Source organism: Lissotriton vulgaris, chromosome 7 (genome assembly GCF_964263255.1).
Source record: "Lissotriton vulgaris chromosome 7, aLisVul1.2, whole genome shotgun sequence".
NCBI classification, from domain to species: Eukaryota; Metazoa; Chordata; class Amphibia; order Caudata; family Salamandridae; genus Lissotriton; species Lissotriton vulgaris.
In genome coordinates, this window is record NC_141695.1 from 778,698,694 (window position 1) to 778,722,213 (window position 23,520).

General features: G+C 43.1%; 1 protein-coding gene across 3 annotated transcripts in view; it reads left to right on the forward strand.

The window, feature by feature from the left end:
- Positions 1 to 23,520, forward strand: part of SLC38A10 (solute carrier family 38 member 10) — a 394,443-nt gene that overhangs the window by 320,399 nt on the left and 50,524 nt on the right. For all 3 annotated transcript variants that reach the window (XM_086931014.1, XM_086931013.1, XM_086931015.1), the window contains exon 14: positions 7,126 to 7,236. In XM_086931014.1, the coding sequence (XP_086787140.1) occupies positions 7,126 to 7,236 (111 nt within the window). The remainder of the gene's footprint in view (positions 1 to 7,125; positions 7,237 to 23,520) is intronic.

Here is a 23,520-nt window from a genome sequence, read left to right on the forward strand (position 1 = left end):
CACACTGGCCCTCTCGGCGTTAAACGCTCCCAGGCAGGTACCAAATCTGAAAAGAAAAAAAGATTTTAAGACTTTTTTTCATTAATCAGACCAGGAGTGCGATTTGTCATTTCTGCTAGAGCAGCCCCTCAAGCTAGAACAAAGGGGAAAGGGACAACAGACAACCTTTTATACTGTGTCCATCTTTGAGACACTGGGAGATATAGGCGTGCTTCTAGTGAGGTCAAGACTTAGGAGACGTCTGTTACTGGGGTGGATGGAGAACATATTGAGATAGAGAGTGACATGGAAAAAATGAGGCTTTTCTTACATCTGGGACTACCTGAGGATTGGAGAACGTATGTTTTGGGGAGTTTGTCTGATATCTAGGTCACTTCAACACCTTAACAAATTTAAATGTTATGTAAAATAATCCAATTAGGTTTTGCCTCAACTGGCATCACAAATTGGTGATAAAGTAATGCACGTAGTGTTTTTAATCTTTGTTTATTCAAAGACTAAAAGGCTGCAGGAAAAAGATGAAAAGAGCCGCAGCTGCATAATGGAGGATAGCTAATTCAAATTCAATGCTTATTTTGTATGGCGATCGGCAATGCGAGAGAAGGAGATCGTACAGCATTTGGCAGATGAATATAAAGGAAGAGCCAACAGCATGGATACAAGAGGGAAAACTATTGCGAACACATGTTTCAAGTCGTCTTGTGAATCAGCCCATACAGCCAGCAGGCAGCGGCGTGCAAGCATATTACACATACATTCAAGGCAAAGAATTTCTGGTTTTAAGTGTGAACTGTAAGATAACGTTTTTGACACTCCATTCATGGTTGAAAATCTTTTCAGCGGTGTGGTCGACAATTCAGTGTAACAAATGAAAAATGTTTATGAAATAGTAAAAGCAATAGAAGCTATGCAGGCCAGAAGAAATTTTTGAAGTGGTTTCCAGTGTAAGACCGTTCTCTGTTTAGCAGACTGTCCAGCCAAGTAAATCGGGGTTTTGTTGAAGAGGTAAAGAAACAGGCGAAACTGGACAGTCTGCACATGCACCGGACATCAGGAGAGCAATTATGTACCATTAAAAAAAAAAAAAAAAAAAAACAATACAGGAAGGCAAAAAATATTTGATTTCTTTTCTCCTGCAAACATGGGGATGGCAATCATAAAGGGAACCATTTGAAGAAAGATAGTAATGAAATTCCAAACATGCTACATATAGCATGAGTGCCATGAGAAGACAGATCAAATGCATTGTCCAGTAAGAAAAAAAGCCACTCACATGGTGGTGACATTGTTGTCCAGCCACACAGTCACAAAACTTTACAACATGGACATTCAGGTCTTAAAACACCTGTTCACTAACACTCTCACTTCATCCTAACCTTGCGGGTGGTGGAATACCGCTATGTAGTTATTGCACAGCATGTAAATCCAGAAAAGAGTCACGCTGCAAAACAAAATGGTTACTTGTCTGTAGTAGTGTTGCTGTTTGGAGACTTTTCTGGATTCACACCCAACCCTCCTGACCAACCTAGAAGAGATATGAGTTTTGAAATACAGTGAAGAAACTATACAAAACATGACATTCACTAAGACCTAAAATGGTGCAGGTTACCAAAAGAAGAAGAAATAATCTGGAGATGATGACCACGCACTGGGTCTTCGGAAGGTGAGTCTGACATAGGGGATGGGTATGCCCAACTGCTGGTCGACGTGCAATAGAAAAAATAGGCATTCCAGACCCAACCACTAGATGGCGGGATTATGCACAGCATGTGAATCCAGAAAAGTCATCAAGCTGCAAAGCTACTCCTAAAGGTAAATTACCCATTTTGTTTTCTGTCAGGTAGATTAGGGGCAGTGATTGTCATTTCTTTGTAGGTGATACAACAGGGTCTAAAGAGTATATAGGATTGTATGACGTAGCTACAGTATATTCATCAGAGAGGGAGAGATGTGAGTTTAAAGTGATGCTGCAAAAGTAGGTAATCAGATAATTTCCATCATCTGGATAGGTCATGTACCATGGTTTTGAAGTCTATATGCCTGGATTCTGTGTAATAGCTTCTTGATGCTTAAAAGAACAAGTTCAGCTGCAGCAAAAGCTAACCTGATCCAGAAGTAAACTAACGCAATGGAATGAAATGGTGGGCTACTTACTGCAAAAGTTGGCTTGTTTCTTGTTATTTTGTTCTGCTGGGTGACTGCCATTTCATTGATGGGTCCATTTATTTATTTATTTATTTATTTAAAGAGTTTTATATAGCGCTGGCTAGACCCGAAGGTTTCAGAGCGCTTTACATGAGAATCAACAATGTAACAGAAAAAGATCAACAATTACACAATGCAATACAATTAGAAGAGGAGAGAAAGGAGAGAGAAAAGTAGTGGAGAGCGGCAGGGGAGGTGAGAAAGGGAGGATAAGGGAAGAGGCAACAAGAAGAGAAGAAAGGAAGTCTGTCTAAAGACCGACTGGGTAGGTGACGTCCAAGGAGGGAATCCCCGGCCTGTCTCCCCTATAGCTAAACCAGGTAGCTCCATGGGGCATCGGACAAAATAGCTAGATCTCAATTGACGAGGGAAAGTTCACAGATAAACAGGGTGGGGACTAAGGGCCAGGACAAGTGAGGGCAAAGGGGTCTGCTCTTGCTCGAACAGCCAGGTCTTGAGTTGTCTCCTGAAGGCGAGATGGTCCTGGGTCAGCCGAAGGTGGATGGGGAGGGAGTTCTTGGCCGCCAGGTAGGAGAAGGATCTGCCTCCGGCGTTGGCTCTTCGGATGCGTGATACAGCGGCGATGGCGAGGCTAGTAGAACGTAGCTGCCGGGTGGGCGTGTAGAAGGTCAGGCGGTCGTTGAGGTACTTGGGGCCCAGGTCGTGGAGAGACTTGTGTGCGTGGGTGAGGAACCTGAACGTGATCCTCTTGCTGACGGGGAGCCAGTGCAGGTCCCTCAGGTGGCCGGAGATGTGGCTGCGTCGGGGGATGTCCAGGATGAGTCGGGCGGAGGCGTTCTGGATGCGTTGGAGTCTTTTCTGTAGCTTGGCTGTGGTTCCGGCATAGAGGGTGTTTCCGTAGTCCAGTCGGGTGGTGACGAGTGCCTAGGTGACCGTCTTCCTGGTTTCGGATGGGATCCAGCGGAAGATCTTGCGGAGCATGCGTAGGGTGTTGAAGCACGATGAGGAGACGGCGTTGACTTGTCTGGTCATTGAGAGGGAGGAGTCCAGGATGAAGCCCAGGTTGCGTGCGTGGTCTGTTGGCTTGGGAGTGGTGCCCAGGGCGGGGGGCCACCAGGAGTCGTCCCAGGCGGAGGGCGATTGTCCCAGGATGAGGACTACCGTCTTGTCTGAGTTCAGTTTCAGGCGGCTGTTCTTCATCCATTTGGCGACGTCTTTCATCCCTTCGTGTAGGCTAGTTCTGGCGGTTCAGGGAAGTATACATAAATGATGGATGGAAAGCTTGAATTAATCTAAGCCACTGGCAGTTTCCCAGGCTGCCTCTCGATCCATCGTTATTCTGCACACCATGCCACCCCAGTTTGGACCCAGCTATATGAAAATCATTGTTTCCCCTGCTCCAGTAGGACCAGTTCAGCCCGAACTGCAGAGCCAGATCCTCCCTGAACCGGAACACAAGCAATCCAGGACCGCTTTTGCCCTTGTTATGGGCTCACCAGCCAACTATAGCTTGGTTCCAGTGGCACAGTGTGCAATGTACCCACTTCTGGACATACCCGTCCCTCTTAGAGTGGCATAGTAAAGTATACAAGAATGATGGATAGAATGCTTGAAATAATCTCAGTCACTGGTAATTACTCAGGGGCTCAGCCACTGATATTTACTCGGGCCAGCCACTGGAATTACTTGGGATGGCATAAAGATAATTAGATTGGAAGAGTTGCCAAGCATTGGTGTTGATTGCTTGATGGTGTTGCTATTGCTCAGTTTGTAGTTTTGGTTTAAAGCGGTTGCGAGACGAAGATGTGGAAGGTGCAGGTGTTGATTTGAAGGGATGTGAGGCTTTATTGTTCCTGGAAAGTGCAGAGTCTTGAGGATTTATGGGTGACTTGCAGTTCTCCTCCATGTTTGTTTCTTCGAATTGTTATATATGCTATACCGTATGGGGACAAGGACATTTGAGATATATGTAGAGGTGGCTGTGAGCCTTGCTTGAGCTTGGCAGACTGCAAAGCGAGCATTGACGAGCCTGAGGTGTGACTCTTTTTCTTCTGGTGGTTTGCATGTGGTGATTAGTTGGACATAGATGTTTCCCTCTCCCTGTTGCAATTGTATCAGAGTCTCTTCTGTCTGTTTGCTGTGGGAGTGAGTCCAATTTGTGCTTTGGATCCAGCGGTTAACGATGGAAGAACAGGGTTTCATGCTCCTTTCGCGTGTGACTTTCAGAACAAGGACTCCCCACCTGTCCCATAAGGAGAGGGAAGATGGGCAAAAGTGAATATTTTTTTTGTTGGCTGGCAGGCATATGATCAGTGGGTAATTTGGTGACTAGACTCTGCTTGTTGCTGAATTTCTCTGATGCTTTTGTGAGACCACTTTTTTATTTGTGCTTAGGTGTTGGATTTATAATATCCTTCTCTCTATACTCCATACTTATTCACACTTTCCTCTCCTCTTACGCCACACTCATCCTACCACAAATGTATAACCAATAAAGGGGTGCCATCCGAGATATTTACCATGTACCTCTTACCTTGTGCCACACAGGATGGTCTCCCATATAAAGATACCCCTCTGTACTATATGTACAAATACCAAAAATATATATATATTTTTTTTAAAAGGAGGTGGACTCTGAATGTTTCACAGGGAATTGCCGAAGGACTATTAATTGACTGGGAGGGGCCACGGTTTCTAGAATGGCTTCTGGAAGGATTCTGGTTTTCTTTTTCTGAATGACTTGGAGGAGATTTAATGGTTAACTGTCAACGATTTTGGGGGCCGTTTAGAGCTCATGGCCAAGTTCTGCTGGTTGCAGGAAGTTTCTTGTAATCTTATAGAAAAATACCGCACAAGACAAGGAAGTGTCAAGCTCAACATCAGCACATGTTTTGTCTTTGAGAAGACACTAAATTAAAACAGCAAATAACAGACCTGTTAAAAAGCAACATCAATTATTGTCATAAGATATTTTAAATAGAGATACAGAAAGGATCAGATCATGAGGGGCTAGGACACTAAAGATCAGTCGGTGTCTATTAAACACGTTTTCACATATCACAGTAAGATGTTACATTCAGACAGATACTAGATATACAACCCTTGAACAAACTGGGTAAAACTAAAACAGGAAACCAGCCCAAATCATCATACATTGAAGAATACCCTTAAAGAAGATTTCAAGTCTCCATGACTACTGTTGTCGAAGGATGCATCCTTTCATGTCCCATATATTTAGAGGCTCATGAAATGGCTGTTTTCGACGCTATTTGATAGAAAGTTTAGTTTAGAGTACAACCAATTGAACAAAATCAGCCAAATTGCGTTTACTAAATATTTGTCAGTAGTAGCAGCAGCATACCTGAAAACAGAGGACACTCATGCCTAGCCATAGATGAATGGTAACGTGCCAAAGTTAATTATGTAGTGTAATTTTAGAAAGTGATTCAAAAGACAATAATGGTGTTACATGTATAATATTTGCTCTGTTCACTTTTTACAATTTTCTTCTCATGTGACATTATCTCACATTAATTTAAAATCATGATGGTGAGAATTGGCATTTTTTGACAAGTTTAATAAAAATCTCATCTATATATAATGTGAATTTGCTGTTAAATGAAAATCTTTGCAGCCAATGAATGAAACCCTAATTTTATCACCAATAAACTACAGTAAAACGTCCTGATTTGTACAGGCCATTCCTGCAGATTACTCTGTTTGCTCAGTTTGGTATCCCCAGTTGTCTGGAACAAATGGTGGTCCTTTATTATAGAAGTCAATCTGTCAATGCCACCTATTATATATTTTCTTCCCCGAAAATATTACAATTCTGGATCTGACCATTAAATGGCAGCTAATCGCCCAGCATGTGAATCTACAACTGATACTAAGCTGTAGCTCCATTTTACTTAGGCAAGTAATCTTTTCCTTTCTTTGCGCTTGCGTTCACAGGCAAATAATGTAATGGAAAAATATATTTACTGATCTGGAGAAAACTGCTTGATCCACCCAACAACAATACTTCTGGAACAATTAGTGTGCTCCATTTTAAAGTAGGTGGTCTGAAGCCTTGACTTAGTGTCTTGCCTTTAGAAAGAGGATCAACAAACAATAGTGTGGGCTTTGCTTTTCTCGTGATAAGGGTGGTTTGGACTTGAGTCTGTCTCCTATGTGAAATTCATCTCTGTCAATCACTACCCCCTCCCTTTTTCCAGTTTATTACAATCTCTGTTGGATTCAGACCCGTCATCTTGTTCATGAATACATCCTATCCAGGTAAATTGAGGTGAAGTAATAGAAATGACTGTTCTTCTTCTGGTTAGGCTTAGCATATAATTGCATGGAGTGAATATTGCGTTCTACATCCCTATAGAAACACATTGTTTCATTCTGAGTACCCTAAGGCTTTATGCATGAGGAGTCATTTACTAGCTATTAGGTAACGGGCTGTAATGATACTCTTATTATTCATCTAATGTGTATAGGAAAATGACAGAGTAATACCATATCGACCATTGCACCTCTCTGGTATGTTGTGGTGTAGAGAAATGGCATTGCGTGTTCTTGAACTCCCCAGTTTGTGCCCTAGTGTGAGTGTTATTATAAGGACTAGGTCAGAGCGTTGCAAAGTTCGCTCAGCGGGCTGATTGCATATCACAAGATATACACTAAACAAAAGATTTTTATTGGGCATCAAGAACCCATATGTGATACTTTCAAGTTGCTAAATGCTACTGTACATTGCAAAAGACGTACAATTATAAATGCTTTTCAAGGGGTTTAAGCAAACATCATGCACACAACACCTTTCCTCTAGTTATCTTAATCTGTTCTAATCTTGCCACCTCATTTGATAACTATTTGGGCATGGCTCTTTTTTCTTTATTTTTGAAGTCTCTGTTCCTCTGCTACACTTTGGCTGAGTAGCTGATGTGAAGTGATTTGCCTTTTCTACAGATGAAAAGAAAGATCCACTTCCTGCTGAGAACGTTGATCCAGATCCAGAGCAGAAACATGAGCTCAGGGAAGAACGGAATGCTGATGGAAAGAATGTGGAAAACCCAGAGGGTAAGTGGTTGCAGCTAATCATGCTTTGCATATGGTCTGTCTTGTGCTTATACCTCTCGCCACTCCTCCCCTGTTCTCACTATCCACACAATCAAAATAACATGATATTACTAATCACTTTCCTCAACCAGTAGTAATGTTGTTAGTTCTCATTAATCCCTTCTCCTTACCACTTTGGCTCCTCGACCCTGTCACAGCACATCTTTTTGAGCTTCATCTGTACATCCAGCCTTCCCCTGGAGATTCAGGGAATGTCCTGGAAAAGTTATGTGTGGAGTCTCCAGGCATTCTCACTTACTTATGAATGAATGCCTCCCTTCTTTCTCACCAGCGTTGTTCCACACCCCAATCATTATTAGGCTTGACTGGGATGCCAAGAAGGTTGCCTATTTTAGCTCTTTTTGTCCGTCGATGCTAAAGAGTTTTTTACTGAAAAATATTTTCTGTTGTTGAAGAGGATCATTGGAAGAAATTATTAAAAACGTTTGCCTGCCTTGTATAATTTGATATGAAGTTCTACAGCGTTGTTACCATCCAAATATTCAAGTGCTATTGCAAATAATGGTACTAAAGAAAACTAGACAGTATTGCGGACTAAGAGTTACCCAGTTTGAAATTCTGGGCACAAACTGCCTCACAACCAGTCCAGATCAAATAATTTGTATAGTACAGAAAAGCTCGCAACATCACAGAAAGACGGACATTAGCTTAATCAATTGAAGCACAACAAAGAAAGAAAAGGGTGGGGTTCCAGCGTGCTTGGGTGATTTAGTCAGGAAAACAATCTAATTCAAAATCATTTCATAAAACTACTACAATTCAGTGTCTTACTGTTTGTGGAGCAGACTTAAGTTAATAAGTGCATTGCTATTTCCGATAGGTTGTAATGCCTTCTTGAATTATTTCTCAATACAACCTCACCTCAAACATTGGGATAATTTATTCAGCATAAGAATATATGGAATACTTAATTCATGGAGTATCAGTTACTGGTCACACATGTTCTTAACTGCATTTCAGCAGCTGGTTGGATTCTGCTAGCACCCTAAAAATGAGATGTCTTTTCCAGATCTATTCTATTCTTGGTATTTAGAGCACACTGATACCCAGAAAAGGAGGTCCTCTTTTGGAGCCCAGCTTTGAGATGGCACTATGCGTACATAAAAATACTCCAGTTCAGCCCACTGCAATTCAAAACAAGCTGTTTCTAGCCACCACCATACACTCCACCTCGTTTTGTAAATGAGCCCGTGTCTTCTTACCTCTCCGAGCAGCCACGAAGGTGACATGTCCTGCTCTTGAATCTCATTCTGTGGGTCCTGCTCCCACCTTATTCAGTAAATGGACTACCAGTGCATGGGCTGGTTCCATCCTTCTGGACGTTGTCTTTTAAGTGGGCAAGCTAGATCCTGCTCTGTGGTCTCAGTCCGTCAATGGAAGTATTGACTTCTGCCCTCCAGCTGATGTTTTGGTACTGGGTAGCTAGGATCCTGCTCTCACCTCTCATTCTGAATGTTATTCAACAGAGGACCGGTTGGCCCTTGCCATTCAGGTGTCATCGGGGCTGGGTCCTTTGGCCTCTAATTTTCCTGCGTTTGAGCAAGAATATTCAGATATTTCAAAGCTGCATTTTTAGGTACAGCTGAATATTCTTAAGTATTGTCAAATATGTAAGATATTGAGCATATATGTTCACTCCTAAACTGGCTTGTGAGTGAAGAAGAGCTCTGGCTAAATACTGGCTTCCTTTGATCTTTGTGAGACCCTCTTGTTTTCTCCTCTTTCTCTTTTTCATGCTTCCTTCTGGAACTCACCAGCCGAGATGGTCAGGCTTGCAGCAGGTAGGGATGTAGAGAATTGCCTGCGATGCGTGCACACATTAGTGTTACATCTTCAGAATAAATATTCCAGTTGCATGTGGATACATCAGTGTCTTAAGGTTTTGCTGTTCTAGTTCTTGAATTACTCTAGTAGTAAAGTACAGTGTGAAGTAAGGGTGTTGTGTGTCCATGTGTGCTATATGTTTTCTTCTCATACTTAATCTCTAGATTTACCTCACAACACCCATACGCTGCTGCCCTAACTTTATTTAATGGCAATCAATAAATGAACCTTTGAAAATGTTTCTGGCTCATGCCTGTGGAGTACTCAAAAGTTTAATTAAGCAAACCGGGGTAAACCATCGCTTTATAAAATATCTTCAACAATTGAAGTATTGATACAAGCTGTCAGGAGTTCGTTTTCTTCTGAATTCATATCTTTAAGTGGTCTTGCCTTCTCCAGTAGCTCAAAAATATGCACTCATGTAAGTAGCCGCCGTTTTACTATGGACATGTAGTGTTTTCCCTCCATAATGCAGTAAGGAAAAATGTTGTCACTCCCTTAACCCGTAACTCCCACAGATCCTACAGGGAGTGTTCAGCAAATGAAAAAAGTCAATGAGATACATGTGGTTGCCATCTGCTTGCAGTAAAGAAGACATTTAATCTCTGGCCAGAAAAACAACAATTTGTCTAGCATGGTCAGGTTTTGAGAAATATAGAAGCAAATATTGTCAGACCTGTAGGTGTAGTAACTTGAATTATATACTCAGCTTAAAAATAATTAGTTCAACACAATGAAATTGGGATTCCACCTTTTACAATCCATTTCCTTTTGTTGTTGGGTTGGTCTTTGTTGTCTTTTTATTTTTACCTCCCCAAGCTAGAGAGGTGACTTTGGACTTTTTTCACCAACGTTTGTTGATGCTGGTGCAACAGCATAGAGATAAATCACAGCTGGAAGGTCTGGCTATTCCCTTTACCCAAGAACAGGAACCTGTGGATTAGTTATCATTTGCCTTAGAAAATCAGGACCATCAGTAGCCTATGCCCAGGAGCATGAAGCTTTAATATTTAGTTTAATAAATGGAACTGTCAAATGGCAATACATTGAACTGAATGGCATGCTCACAGGAATTACCTCAATGGTGCAACATCACAACTTAAGAAATATCGAGCTTATTTGCAACCATTAATGGCACACACTTTTAGAAAGCATCCTCTCCTCCCTGTATAGAAATTTCTGTACCATTCTGAAGAGAGCTGTGTGTCCCTGTGTCATGACTGGGCCATGCCACCTATCCAAGTGGTACACATAGTAAAGGGTAGGTAGTACAGTCTACCTAAAAAGTCTGGGTTACACTATTAAATGTTTTTCAAGTATGAGTAAACCTGATTAGGTAGTTGTGAAGAACAGGAGAAAAGATGTTTGGAACTTATAAATGAATAAAATAGGTGTATTTTTCATTGTTTGCCTTAAAGAATATCTTAGATCGCTGGTGCATAACATTATAAATAACTTTCTAATTAAGAAACACACTGAAGTCCAGTTTAATCGATTGGGATGTTGGATGTTTTATTATGTGTTTATTACAAAATAATCTTAACTTCTAGAAATTGGAAGTATGTGTCTTTTAAAGCACCGACTACATAGATAATTGTTTTGAGCATAAATGGACTGCGGATATGAATCTTGCCTATCTACTCACTGCGCAGCCAGACACACCATGGTAAGGATTTCCATTGTCTGACTTTACCAGTTGAAGTCATCTAGTTTACCGGCCTGCAGTCCATGTTGTGTACAAACACAGGTGGTTGGAGCAGAGGCAGGTAAGGGAGGCTGTGGTGCAGACTAAGTCTATGGCTGACCAAGGCCACTAGAAGAAGGGTCTTATTAGGGGGACCGTCGCACTCCAGGTCATTATGGATACAGTCTAGAGTCCTGAAATTTTCACTAGATATCATTGTATTCAGGTGTGTTCATCTGATCAGCACAATGAAAGTATAACAAGATTTCAACACCCAGAATGCATTGGGATTGCACACAGTGGCCATAATGGCCTATAGGGAGGTAGTCACCCTATAACTATAGCGGGCTGATTACAGTAGAGGCCAGGTAAGGGTGGCTATGGTGTAGTCTGAGCTGCTTCCACTCTACCCCCTCAAGGATGCAGCCCTACTGGGCATTACTCTACTTCCAAGAAACACACACATTCTGTGTTCTGAATTGGCAGGCTTACACATCTTCGTTCACAGTGTATGTTGCACTGGAAGAGGAGGAAGAAGTGGCTTTCGACACTGAGTTAACTATATTTTGCGTACTGGGCATCTTTGATGCATGAAAGAGGAAGATGGGGTAGACTTACCAATGATGCATAGCCATCAAATGATTATTTGAAAATGGGGGGCAGTGGCTGGCGGCAAGGCTGTTGTTACCTTGGACGTAGGACCAGCGCTGAGACAGACAATGGGCACATTGTTAATTAGTCATTTTAAAGTTTTACACTACTCCGTTGATGAACAAAGAGAAGAGTAACACCAACAGACTTTCGGGGATGAAGACATTGATTAGCATACCTGCTTAGATGTAGGTCACCTTAATTTAATTGGTTCTGTCTCACGAAATTGGATTTTCGTGTGGAAACTAAAGGTTATGGGGAAAATTGGGTTATTTTAAAAAGAGTGGCCAGAGGGTATGGGACAGGTAATTTTTGGAACGGAACAAAGACATGAGCAGCTCCCGACATGCATTACCCCTACATGAGGTATGTTGGTGAATTTTAAGACCTCAGCATATAATGTGCTCAGGTTGAATAATTTAGCTAAATAACAGGTGGTCCTCCTGGAGCTTGAGCTTATGAAAATATATGTGGGCTTCATACAAGAGGAGCATGTGGCGGCGGCAGATGAGAAGTGACTGTAATACAATTTTTACTATCAAAGTACATTGCCTTGGGAGAGAAAAATTTGGGGGAATGGTTAGATTGTTAGTTTCAAAGCAATTCCCATAGGAGGTGCTACAGTCTTATAAAGAAGCCCGGCATAAGAACAGGGAGATGCTCTCGTTTGGACCCCCAGAAAGTGACAGTGAAAGAAATAGGCCCATTTATACTGGTGGGAAACATTGATATGGTACTACAGGCTGAAGTGGATAAAACCATTCAAAGATTTGGGGAAACCTAGGTTATTTCAGGGATGGGCATAGAACTTTTTTAAGACTTTGGTCTAATAGATAGATGGAGACTTGTACATCCTCTCGTAGAAGATTACTCACACAGCTCACAAGCCCTCAGAACACATTCACCTATTCTTGACTTATTTGTACATAAACATTTGCTGGGGAATATAATGGAAGGCAAACATGGTCCAATAACATTGTCAGACCATGACCCTGTCTCAGTCGTACTACTGGGATTAGGAGAAAAATGAGAAGGCAGGACAATGGACTGGAAATTTAATTAATATATATTTAAAGATCCACTAACAGTGCATAATACTAAAGTTGTGTTTAAAGTATACCTGCACTTTAATGAGGTTGGGGAGGTTTGGGGGCAGCAGGATGGGATCAATAAATGCAGCCTTTCAAGGCCAGTTCATAAAGAAAGCAGCGCGTTTAAGAAGGGAAAGACAGGCCAATCTGATTTTTTTAGGGCAGGAACTGCTCATGTTTGAGGAACATCATAAAATCTCAAAAATATGGTGGGTACTAGGGACCAAATCAAAGTATTCCAATTAGAAAAGGATGAGTACCTTTGTAACCATTTAGCTTTCAAATGTTGAGACAGGGAAATAATGTGGGAACCTTTCTGGCCAACTGCCTTAGAATCGAACAAATATGCATTCATATTGTGAAAGTCTAGGATGGAGGTGTCCGTGGGTTGCATCTGAGGATGGGAAACTGGAGGTGTTCTGATAATTCTCTCAGAATTTATCCATGTAATAAATAGGAGATGAAGTTCTTAAGTGGGAATACCTACAGGGCCTAAGGTTAACTAAACTCTCGGATGAAGACAGAGTCTGAATGCCCCAATACCTAAAGAAAAAGATTTGCTGGTTGGTTTTTATAAGACACTTGCCCTGATCCGCTTATATCTGCTATAAGAGCTAATTACCTCATTTAAATGACAAGACATGTATCAGAAAAACAAATTTGGAAGAAGCAGTTATAGACCTCCTTTTAAAAATTGGGAAAGATCTAGAGACACCCTCTTCATACAGGCAGATATCTCTCTTGAATGCTGATCAGAAGATATTCACTGGGATATTGGCATCTCAGCTGAAACACACAATGCCTAAACTAGTCCACCTGGATCAAGCAAGATTCATAGATGGGACACAAAACAGCGACAGTACCAAAAAACTATTACACCTGATAGACGTAGCAAAAAAGAACTGGAAATAATTGCTTCTTATGGATACTTTAACCACAGATTCCTCTCCTGAGAATACTCTCAGGCGGAATCAGGAAGCTTTGCTCCAGTAATGCTCCCTTGTGCTGCTAGATGGTGTTGTGCTGCTTCGTAAGTGGTAGAGCAGAGCTGCACCATAGGATAATCACCATCCGTGCTGACGTCTGTTCCTTTTTTTCTGCGTCTTCTAACATGTATCAGAATCTCTGCTTTGCAACAACTCCTGAAAATCAAACAAATCATGTGTGGTTGGGTTTGATGTGCCCTTCTATGACTAATGGTTCCATACCATGAAGCATTTGGGGAGATATCTATTCCAAGGTGAAGAATCTGCGGTTAAACATCTCCATCAGAAGAACAAGGTACTTACCTTTGGTAATGCTTTTTTGGTGGATACTCTATTTTAGTGCAGATTCCTCATTGCCTTCTATCCTCCCCATTTTTGTGGAGTGGTCTCTTTTTAACATCTAAATGGTCCCAAATTATGAATCCGCGCACTCGTACCAACAATAGTTTACGCTGTGCTTCTGAGGTTGTTGAAATGGAAAAACAAGAAACTGATGTCACTGTGCAGAGGAGGCTTTGATTTGACACTGACAGGTCAGTAGGGAGCTGAATGGCTTCACCTATCGTTGTGTAGGAACATTACTAGAGAAAAGTTTCTCTATCCAATCTAGGAACCTTGGAAGCATTCTATTTTAAGAAGTCTGTGATTAGATCGAGTATCAACCAGAAAGAGAATTACCGAAGGTAAATAACTTGATCTATTGCTCTTACGCAATCCCGAAAAGGCATCTGACCAGGTGGATTGGTCTTTCATGGAAAGCGAAACTTCGTTACAAGGACTCTGGAGAGAAGTTGCTGGGATGGATCCTGGCAAGATACAAGTCACTTCAAGCTAAGGTGAGCGTCAACGTTTTCGTCGGGACCAGGCCAAATTGACAGGGGCAGAACGCAGGGATGCCCTACATCCACACTCCTCTTTGAGTTCCAGCTAAAACACTTAGTACAGAGGATCACAGAAAAAGAATACACAAGGGCTAGACCCATTTAAAATCACCTTGTTTGCAGTTGAGGTTCCTTTGGAATTTGTCACACCTAGTAACTCTACTCAACATCTAATGCATGAACTGGAAAAATATCAGGGTTTAAGGTAAATAGGAAGAAATCCGAGGGGCTCATGATGTCAGTGGGTACAGAGACATCCAAAGAGATATAGTAAACCTTTCTGCAGGTCCTCTACACATATACATTATTTGGGAGCACCCCATACGTCTCATGCTAGTGATACTATGCATTAAAACTAAAACTCCTTGTATAGGCATTCCAAGTTTCAATAGCAGAGCTTGGTAGGCTAACAACTTCTTTTCGGTCTGGCGTATAGCAGGGATAAAAATGACTGTTCTCCCAAGATTTTGTATATCTTCCAAACCTTATCACTATAAGTTCCAAAATACATATCTTTTTTGGGATTGAGAAGCTCATAGAGGATGATATATAAATGGGAGGGAATGTACTGTATAGTCAAGAGAGGGAATCAGGGGATGTCAACTGTTGCTGTGTAATACCAGGCATTCCTCCTTAATTCCTGGCACAATGGATGTGGGGAGAGGCAGAGGGGAGATGGTGTATCTGTAGAAAGCATATGCCTACGCTCTGGATAATACCAGTCTGTCCACCTTCAATTGAACTGCAAAGAGTCAGAGGCAAGCCTAAACAAGAGCCAGTTATTGCACTTAGGTGAGTTAAATGTCAAACACGGCACTCAGGTGGCCTGTGTAGGACTGGACAAAATTCAGCTCACAGCATTGCGTTTTAATAGAAAACTCAGAGCAGGGCTACGTGATTACATACCCCTTTGTTTTAACTGTGGAAATTCCTATGTCGGCTCGTGGCTGGTACAAAAAGCTGCACCTTACAAAATAAGCGTTTTGCATCAGTGATAAGACCTTCTCATAGTTCTGTGGTTATCAATAATATGTCACAAACAGGTAAGTAAATTAAGGCACAGCGGTCATTTTTCCAGCAAGTTGCAAAAGTAGCAAAGGCATTTGTTTTACTGCAGGTGCTATTTCCTAGGTCTATTGTTCCTATCTCCCTTACACAGAATGGTGCCGCTATTTGATTCACTTGAATAGGGTGTCAGGGCTCGACAAATCCGAAAAATGGTACTAGTCCTGCAGGTCTAGTACCATGGAAAATCCCCTCGACCTGACTGCAACCCACTTGACCTCCGTCTCTGAAAACGGAGCAAAAGTGACAAGATAACAAGATTTAAAGGCATCTTTATTGCTCAGTCCCTTTTTGAGCAATAAAAGTGCCTTTAAATCATGTTATCTTGTCACTTTTGCTCTGTTTTCAAAGACAGAGGACAAAAGTTAGTTTGACTTCCTACTCGCCAGAAAGGGCGAGTAGGACCTAAAAATAGCTTGTCCTGAACCATTCTCCCTTGCAAATGCGAGCGGGCGAGTGGATTTGTCGAGCCCTGGGTGTAATTCATTCTTTTCCACCTTTTGTTGTTGGAATAGCGAAACCTATTTAGTAGTATTAAATATTTCATATTCTTCATTTTCTAACTTAGTACCATTAAACCATAGCTTCCTACCAAAGGCATAAAGGGCGTCCTATATAAACCTGTGGTAGATATTGTCTGCATGTGTATATTTGTTTTTCTCATTGTAATCCATGATTCGCAATTTGTTTTCCCATAATATTTCCGCCCATGCCTTGGAATATGGAAAAGGAATAAGGGGCAATCCCCTGATTTGCTATGGACAGTAACATTCTGCAAACCCAGCAATTGGTGACATTTGTACCAGTGTGGGTATTATGTAACTTTTGAACAAATGTATTATGCTTATACGTTTGGCAGTGAAGTGATACTGTTCAGGATCGGTAGGAGTAGGAGGCACTAGAATATGAACAGGGTAATTTGTTTCAAACCACAAAAATAGGCCCAACAATGCCAATACTAGCAATAGAGAACATACAAGTACCACTATTTTCCTCTTTTTAGTCCAAAATGGCCAGCTTTGAGTAGGAGCATTTGGGGCAAGTACTTTTCTTTCTCCTAATAGGTCAGAAGATACCTTTCCAAAGGGCCTTAATGGCAAGTCCACAACTTTACCCATTTCAACCTAATCCATATACAAATACCTGTTTTGGAAGAAATAAGGAGTAGAGTAATGATCAACTAGAAACAAAATTCACTTGCTACACTATGAAAGAGCATTAAGTCCCCAGTGTCTTTTGCTTCAAAGCCTCACTGCAAAGCTGATGTACAGGTCTGGGCATTGGTGGTCTTGACCACCGGCAAGAGTTGCTAACTCCCCAGAGCTAGTTTCTTAAATCAAAGTTTATAGTTCTTTTTGGCCCTTGGCCGCAAATTGTATTGGGGCTGAATGACGTCAATCAAAATGAGGTATTCCATTACTTACCCTTTTGATCATATGGAAAAGGAAGAGGCGCTTTCTTTACATGACTGCATGGATCCGTTTGTATGCCATGTCCACTAACAGCGATCTGGGTGGGGAGGAGAACTTGTACCAGACGCTTCTATCATGGCTCACTATTGGATTCCTCTGAAAATGGCAGATGAACACACAGTCTCCAGGCCTCAGCCTATGAACTGGACTTTCAAGACGAGGAGGGAGACTGGCCTTTACCTGTGAATGATTCAGAGGCAGTTCTTTAGTCAATTGGTCACCCTAATCTACAAGCAGAGAATATTCAATTTCAGAAAGTTTCTTTGGTCTAGGTACACCCCACACATTTGCAGGCCTCCCCATGACTACCTGAAGTGGAGATAAACCCATTTTTGAGTGTTCAGTATTGTGCATTGAAAACAAAGCTATGGGCAAAGCATCAGGCCATTTCAATTTAGTTTAAGCGCAAATCTTCCCCAGTTTCCCTTTCAGTATTCCATTATATCTCTCCACAAGGCCTGCTGCCTGAGGATGTGGGCGGTGTGGAACTTTTGCCTTGTCTGCAAACCTTTGCAAATCAGATCCATCACTTGGCCAATGAAGTGTGGCCCATTGTCGCGCCAAAGAACTCTGGGCAAGCCAAATCTTGGAAAGTACTCCTTCAGGGGTACTTTTGCAGTACTTAGGGCTGTGTTATCCCGTATACGGTAAGTTTTCACCCATCTACTAAAAGCACAAACCACTACCAGAAAGTTCTTGAGCTTGCCTATTAGTTCAATTTCAATGAAGTTCGTCTGCAAGACTTCAAAAGGCAAATCTGGTGGTGCAAAATGACATGTCGGAATGGAGGTACCTTTGCCTGGGTTGTAAGTAGCGCACACTATACATCTCTTGCCATGGGACTCTGCCACCATGGGAATTAAATCATTGAACCATACATGATCTAACATGGCCACTATTCCTTTGTGCCCGATGTGGGCTGGACTGTGGGCCATAATAACATAACAATTCGGAAGCATACACCTTTATTTTTCTGTTTTCTGACCTATCTATCCAACATACTGTTGCATCCTGAAGCCCATATCTTTTCGACTGTTCCTTCTCTTCCTCCGTAGCTTCTCCCTGTATTTCCCTAACGCAGTCCAGAGTCTGATTAAACATAGGCACTTCTGGTATCCATCTAGTTGTCCCTACAACATACATTAGTCTATACTCTGAATAGGCTGATCGTTTAGCTGTTTTATCGGCAAAGCATTTCCCTGTGCTATCTCATCTACAATTTTCTTGTGAGCACTACATTTAAAAATAGCAACTCTCTTTGGTAACATCAAGATATCCAATAACTTTCCTATTAGTTCCTCATGCTGTAGCCTAGCACCATGCGAAGCCAATACTCCCCTCTCCTTCCAGAGTTGTATAAATGAGCGGGCAACCCCAAAGGCATATTGGCTATCTATATAGATATTTACAGTCAAATCTTTACTTAAATCACAGGCTCTAGATAGAGCTGTCAACTCCACAGCATGGGCCTACATTTGTTGGATTTTACATGACTCAACCACCGTTTTCAAGGTAGTAATGGAATAGGCCGCTGTACTAGTGCCATTGGGTAGTTTGAAAATGAACCATCCACGAACAGTACCCTTGGGGGTCAGATATCGGGGTATCCGTCAGGTCTACCCGTCCCTTAGTCTCCTCCTCCGTAATTAATATGCAATCATGCTTCTCGTATTGTTGGGACTCGAGTAGGGGTAATACAGTGGCTGGATTCAAAACGTTATAGCGTTTCAGACTAATATTCGGAGCAAAAGGTGTAAACTCATAGCTGGTTAATATCGCAATGGTCAGGTGCTGGGTGCGAGTTTTGTTTAATAATATGTCCACTGCATGTGATACCATAACTGTCAAATTGGGACCCAAAACATACAATTCTGATTGTTTTAAGGAGCAGCCAAGGAGCCCAAGCAATTTGGCAAAGTTCTTGCTACTGGGTCCAATGTGGAGAAATACACACATGGCCTATTCCTTCCCCCATGGGACTTTGTTGAAACAATCGAGCTGCAACCATCTTTTTCATGCACAAATAAGCAAAAACCTTTGTTCTAATCAGGGTTACTTAAAGCAGGAACATTACATGAAGCATTTTTCCATTGTAAAAAGACAGCTTCACACGCATTAGTCCTGGAAGCGGCATGCATATATCCTTTAATGTTAAAGCATGTAGAGGTTTTGCAATTAGTGAAAAATTAGGTATCCATTGTCAACAAAAGGAGGTCATTTCAATAAACGCACAGACATCAGATTGAGTCCGTGGTCTCAGCATGTTCTGCTCCAATTGTATTTATATGTGGAGCAGCGTCCTACCCCACTCCGACAGGAGATGACCTAAATAGGTAACCTCCTTTTGACAATACTGTAATTTGGAAAGAGAGAGTTTTAAGTCCAAAGGAGGCTAAGTGATGCAGTAATTTCACAGTAGTCTGTTTGCAAACCTCTTTCCTATGTGTCAGAAGCAATGAGGAGCTCACCTTTGTATTGTAATAATACTGAGTCCTTAGTGGGGGTAAAGAGATCCAATTGTTTCTTAAGAGCTTGGCTATGAATTCTAGGACTTTCTGTATAGCCTTAAGCAGCCCAAGTGAAAGAAAAAGAGAGGCCGTAGAATGTAAAAGGGAATTGGTACTGGATTCTTGGGTAATAGGAACACTGAAAAATGAATTCTTTAAATCCAAAACAGTGAAATAATAAGCTTGAGGTGGGATCATAGTATATATTGAATTCATGTCGGGTACAACACGGTATTGAGGTACCACAATTTTATTAATATTGTGAAGATCAGTTACTAGCCAATACTTATCTGGCATGCTATCAGTACTCTTCTTCAAAACAGCAATTGTACGATTATTACATGGGCTATCATCTATTTCCTTAATGAGGCCTTCATATATCAAATCCGAGTTTACATTTTTCAATCCCTCTTCTCCTTTCTTAGATATTTTATACTGGGGAATCCGTGGTAAGGGGACACCCTTTTTAACCTATTATCACGATGGGATCTCCAGGACAGTAGGATCTGCTTCTTATGGTTACCCACACTTTTTGCTTGATGGCTCACTGTTTTTGACTAGTTTGACTAGGATCCTGATAGTCCGGACCCCAGTCTATCTGCTTTCTCCCTTAAATTGATATTCATTTACTTTGGTACACTCCAGATTGGATACTGGGGTACCCTTATAAGTCCCTAGTATATTGTACACCATGTACCCAGGGCATAAGTACCTCAGAGGCCTCCCATGGGCTGAAGCATGTATTATGCCATGCATGAGAGGCCATGCAAAATGGAATTCGAGGTCTGCTACAGCAGCCTGTGTAAGATGGTGCTTGCACCATTTACATTAGATATAGGTTCACTATATCTAATTGTCACTTCAAGTAAAACGTATAAGTCACCCCTATAGCAGGCCTTAACAATCCTGAAGGCAGTGTGCTGGGTTTTATGTGAGAGGGTGTCCCTGCATGAGCAGAGCCTTTCTGCAGCCTTCGGAGACCATTCTACCGGGTTGTCTGACTCAGCCGGACATATAGGTAGAGGTGCATTATAACCTCGTGGTAAATGCAATGTCGAAAACAGCTGCATAGAAACATATTGTGTTTGGTATCAAACACCTTGGAATCATACCTCCCACATCAGTAACTGATGTGGGAGGTATGATTTCACCCTTCAGAAGCAAACTTCATGGGGTTACTGTTCTTAACGATGCCAGCCTTCTCGACCTGGACAGCACAAAATGTATGCTGCCGACCAGAGACACATTTCTTCCCTCCTGCTGCTGAGCCAAGCTCGAGCAGGGGAAGGCAGCACAATAGGCATCCTGTCACAAGGAGGTGTGACCACCTCACAGACGGGATTTAGTGTATTGGGGCTGGGTGGGTGCACTCTGAGAGTGCCTGAAAGTCTGCACTTGGGCGACATTTGGTGTTCCTGTGCCTAGTCCAGCTCAAACCAATTCTGGGAGCTATTGGCTCCTGCTCTGGCGCAAAACTGGACAAAGGGCAAGGGTGTAGCCACTCCTCCTTAATGCCCCTCCGCTAAGAGGGTCCCCTGAATTTGTCCAACCCTCTCCTGTGAGTACAAATGGGCTTACCTGGCTGTAAGACTTTAGATCTTACGTGGACAAGATTCTACTAGAAGAAACCACTGACCTTCAATCGTCTGGACACCTTGGACTCTGCTCGACCTTGATTGGGTTCGACTTCGTTCCCCTTTCCGTCCAAAGCTTAGTTTGTGCCTTTGCTCCATATAGGCTCCAACAGGACCGGTGGTGCACATAAGACAACAAAAGAATTTCCCTTGGGGTGAAGGAGTCATTCCCCTGCTCCACAGGCACCTAACTGCAACTGACCGGTCTACTGCTCCTGAGCTCCTGGGGACTACAAAGATTTCAGCAACAGGAGGTGGGTTTCCTGAGGTCGATCTGCCCTCTCACCGAGTTTGGGGCCAGTATCCCTCGTGGGGACTGCATAACCCGAACCCCTGTGCACCGCGTCCATTTGCAGCGGCATATGCTTGTTGGCGATTCCCAAACTTGTGCGTTGGACTCCAAATAGTCCTGACCCTGAGCAGTATTTGCACCAAAGAACTCCGGGCTCCTCGCACCGAGTGCTTCGTGGGCTAGTGCTTTGCAATCTTGCTTGAGGTCCCATCGCAACTTCTGGTCATTTGGCCTGTGGGTCCTCCTGAGGGTCATCTTGATTTCTCATGGGCTTTCCTGGTTGCTCCAGACGTGCCCGGACTCTGCATTGCTTGGTGAGTCCCCGGGACCTTGCTGGCCCACACCGTAACCTGCCTGACCTTCCTGCGTGGGTTGCTTTTGCCAAGGATTGTTGGTACACCCTCCAGACACCGAACCCTCAGCACTGGACATCCTTCTTAGGACAGCTCACCCCCGGCTCCTGGTCGTCCTTGACGTCTCCTGATCCTCGTGGCTGCAGAGTTAAGCATCCCTTCTTCACACCTGAAGCACCCGACATCGGTGAGCATTTATCTCCCAAGCCCTTGGTCATTCTGAAGTGCCCCAGACTCTGTCCCCTCTGCTTTCAGGTTCCTTCCTTCTAGAATCCAGGCTTGGATTCCACCAGACCCTTTTCACCGTGAATGAATGAATGAATGAAAATGCATTTATACAGCGCGATTGCTTCCCTGGGGCGTCCAAGCGCTAGGGAACCAGAGGGAAGTGTAGTGAGGCTGACAGAGACTGGGAGGAGGGAAGGGGGCTGAAATGATTACGGGGATTTGAACAGATGGGTTTTAAGTTGCTTGCGGAAGGAAGCAAGGTTGGGGTTAGATCTCAGGTGAAGGGGAAGGGAGTTCCAGATTTTTGAGGCGTTAAAGGTGAACATTCTTCCGCCTGCTCTAGACCTTTTAATTCTGGGGACTGTTGCCATAAAAGCCTGACTAGAGCGTAGTTCTCTGCCTGGGTGGTATTGGCTAACTAGGCTGCGCATGATTTTTGGGCCCGAGTCCCAAAAGGCCTGGTGGGCGATACACATTGCTTTGAAGGTGACTCTTTTACGTACTGGCAGCCAGTGAAGGCTGGTCAGTGCCTCTCTGACTGGGGTTCTTCGTGGAATTTGCAGTAGGGTACGGGCCGCACAGTTCTGCACCAGTTGCAATCTATTCAATGTGTACTCTGGGGCTCCCAGATAAAGGGCGTTATTTGAGTCCAGGCGTGATTGTATTATGCCCTGAATAGCTGTTTGTTTAGCCTCCATTGGGAGCAAGGGGAGGACCTTCTTCAGTGTCCAGAGGAGTCCAAAGCAGGTGGCAGAGAGCTTTGTGGCCTGAGTGTTAAGAGTAAGATTCCTGTCCAGCCATACCCCCAGGCTTTTGATGTTATCTTTCGGAACCGGGGGGGGGGGGGCCTAGACAGGTGGGCCATAATGATTTGAACAGGGTCGGATCGGCCGGGCCTAACAGCATGAGCTCCGTCACAACAGCAGTACTTCTTCACAGCCTTCTATTGAGAACAACAAAAGTTTCTGACTCCACTTCCAACCTATGCACCCCACTCCTCTGGGATAGGTAACTCAGGAACTACGGTATCCATGGGTGGGGTGGCTCTTCAAACTCTTAAGTTCCAAAGGATTCGATCTAAGTCCTCCTAGAAGCGTCCTTAAACTTTAAAAGTGTAACTGCGACTTCCCCATAGAATTGTACTGAGCCCCCGGTCGTGTTCCCACACTGCACCCGGCCTCCGTGGGGTCCCTGTCTACTCCCCTTGGGTGGTTCCTAGGGGTCCCAGCGATTCTACATGCTCTAGATCTTGTCTTGATCTCAGTCGTGACTGTTAAACCACTATTTTAGTATATGGTTTGGTCTCCCCCTGGAGCCCAATCAATCAATAAATCCATTTGTAGAGCGCACTACTCACCCGTGAGGGTCTTAAGGCGTTGTGGGAGGGGCAGGGGTGCTGCTACTCCTCGAACAGCCAGGTCTTGAGAAGTCTCCTGAAGGTTAGAAGGTCCTAGGTCTGTCGCAGGCAGATGGGGAGGGTGTTCCAAGTCTTGGCGGTGAGGGGGGAGAATTATCTGCTGCCGGCGGTCGCTCTTTGGATGCAGGGGACGGTGGCG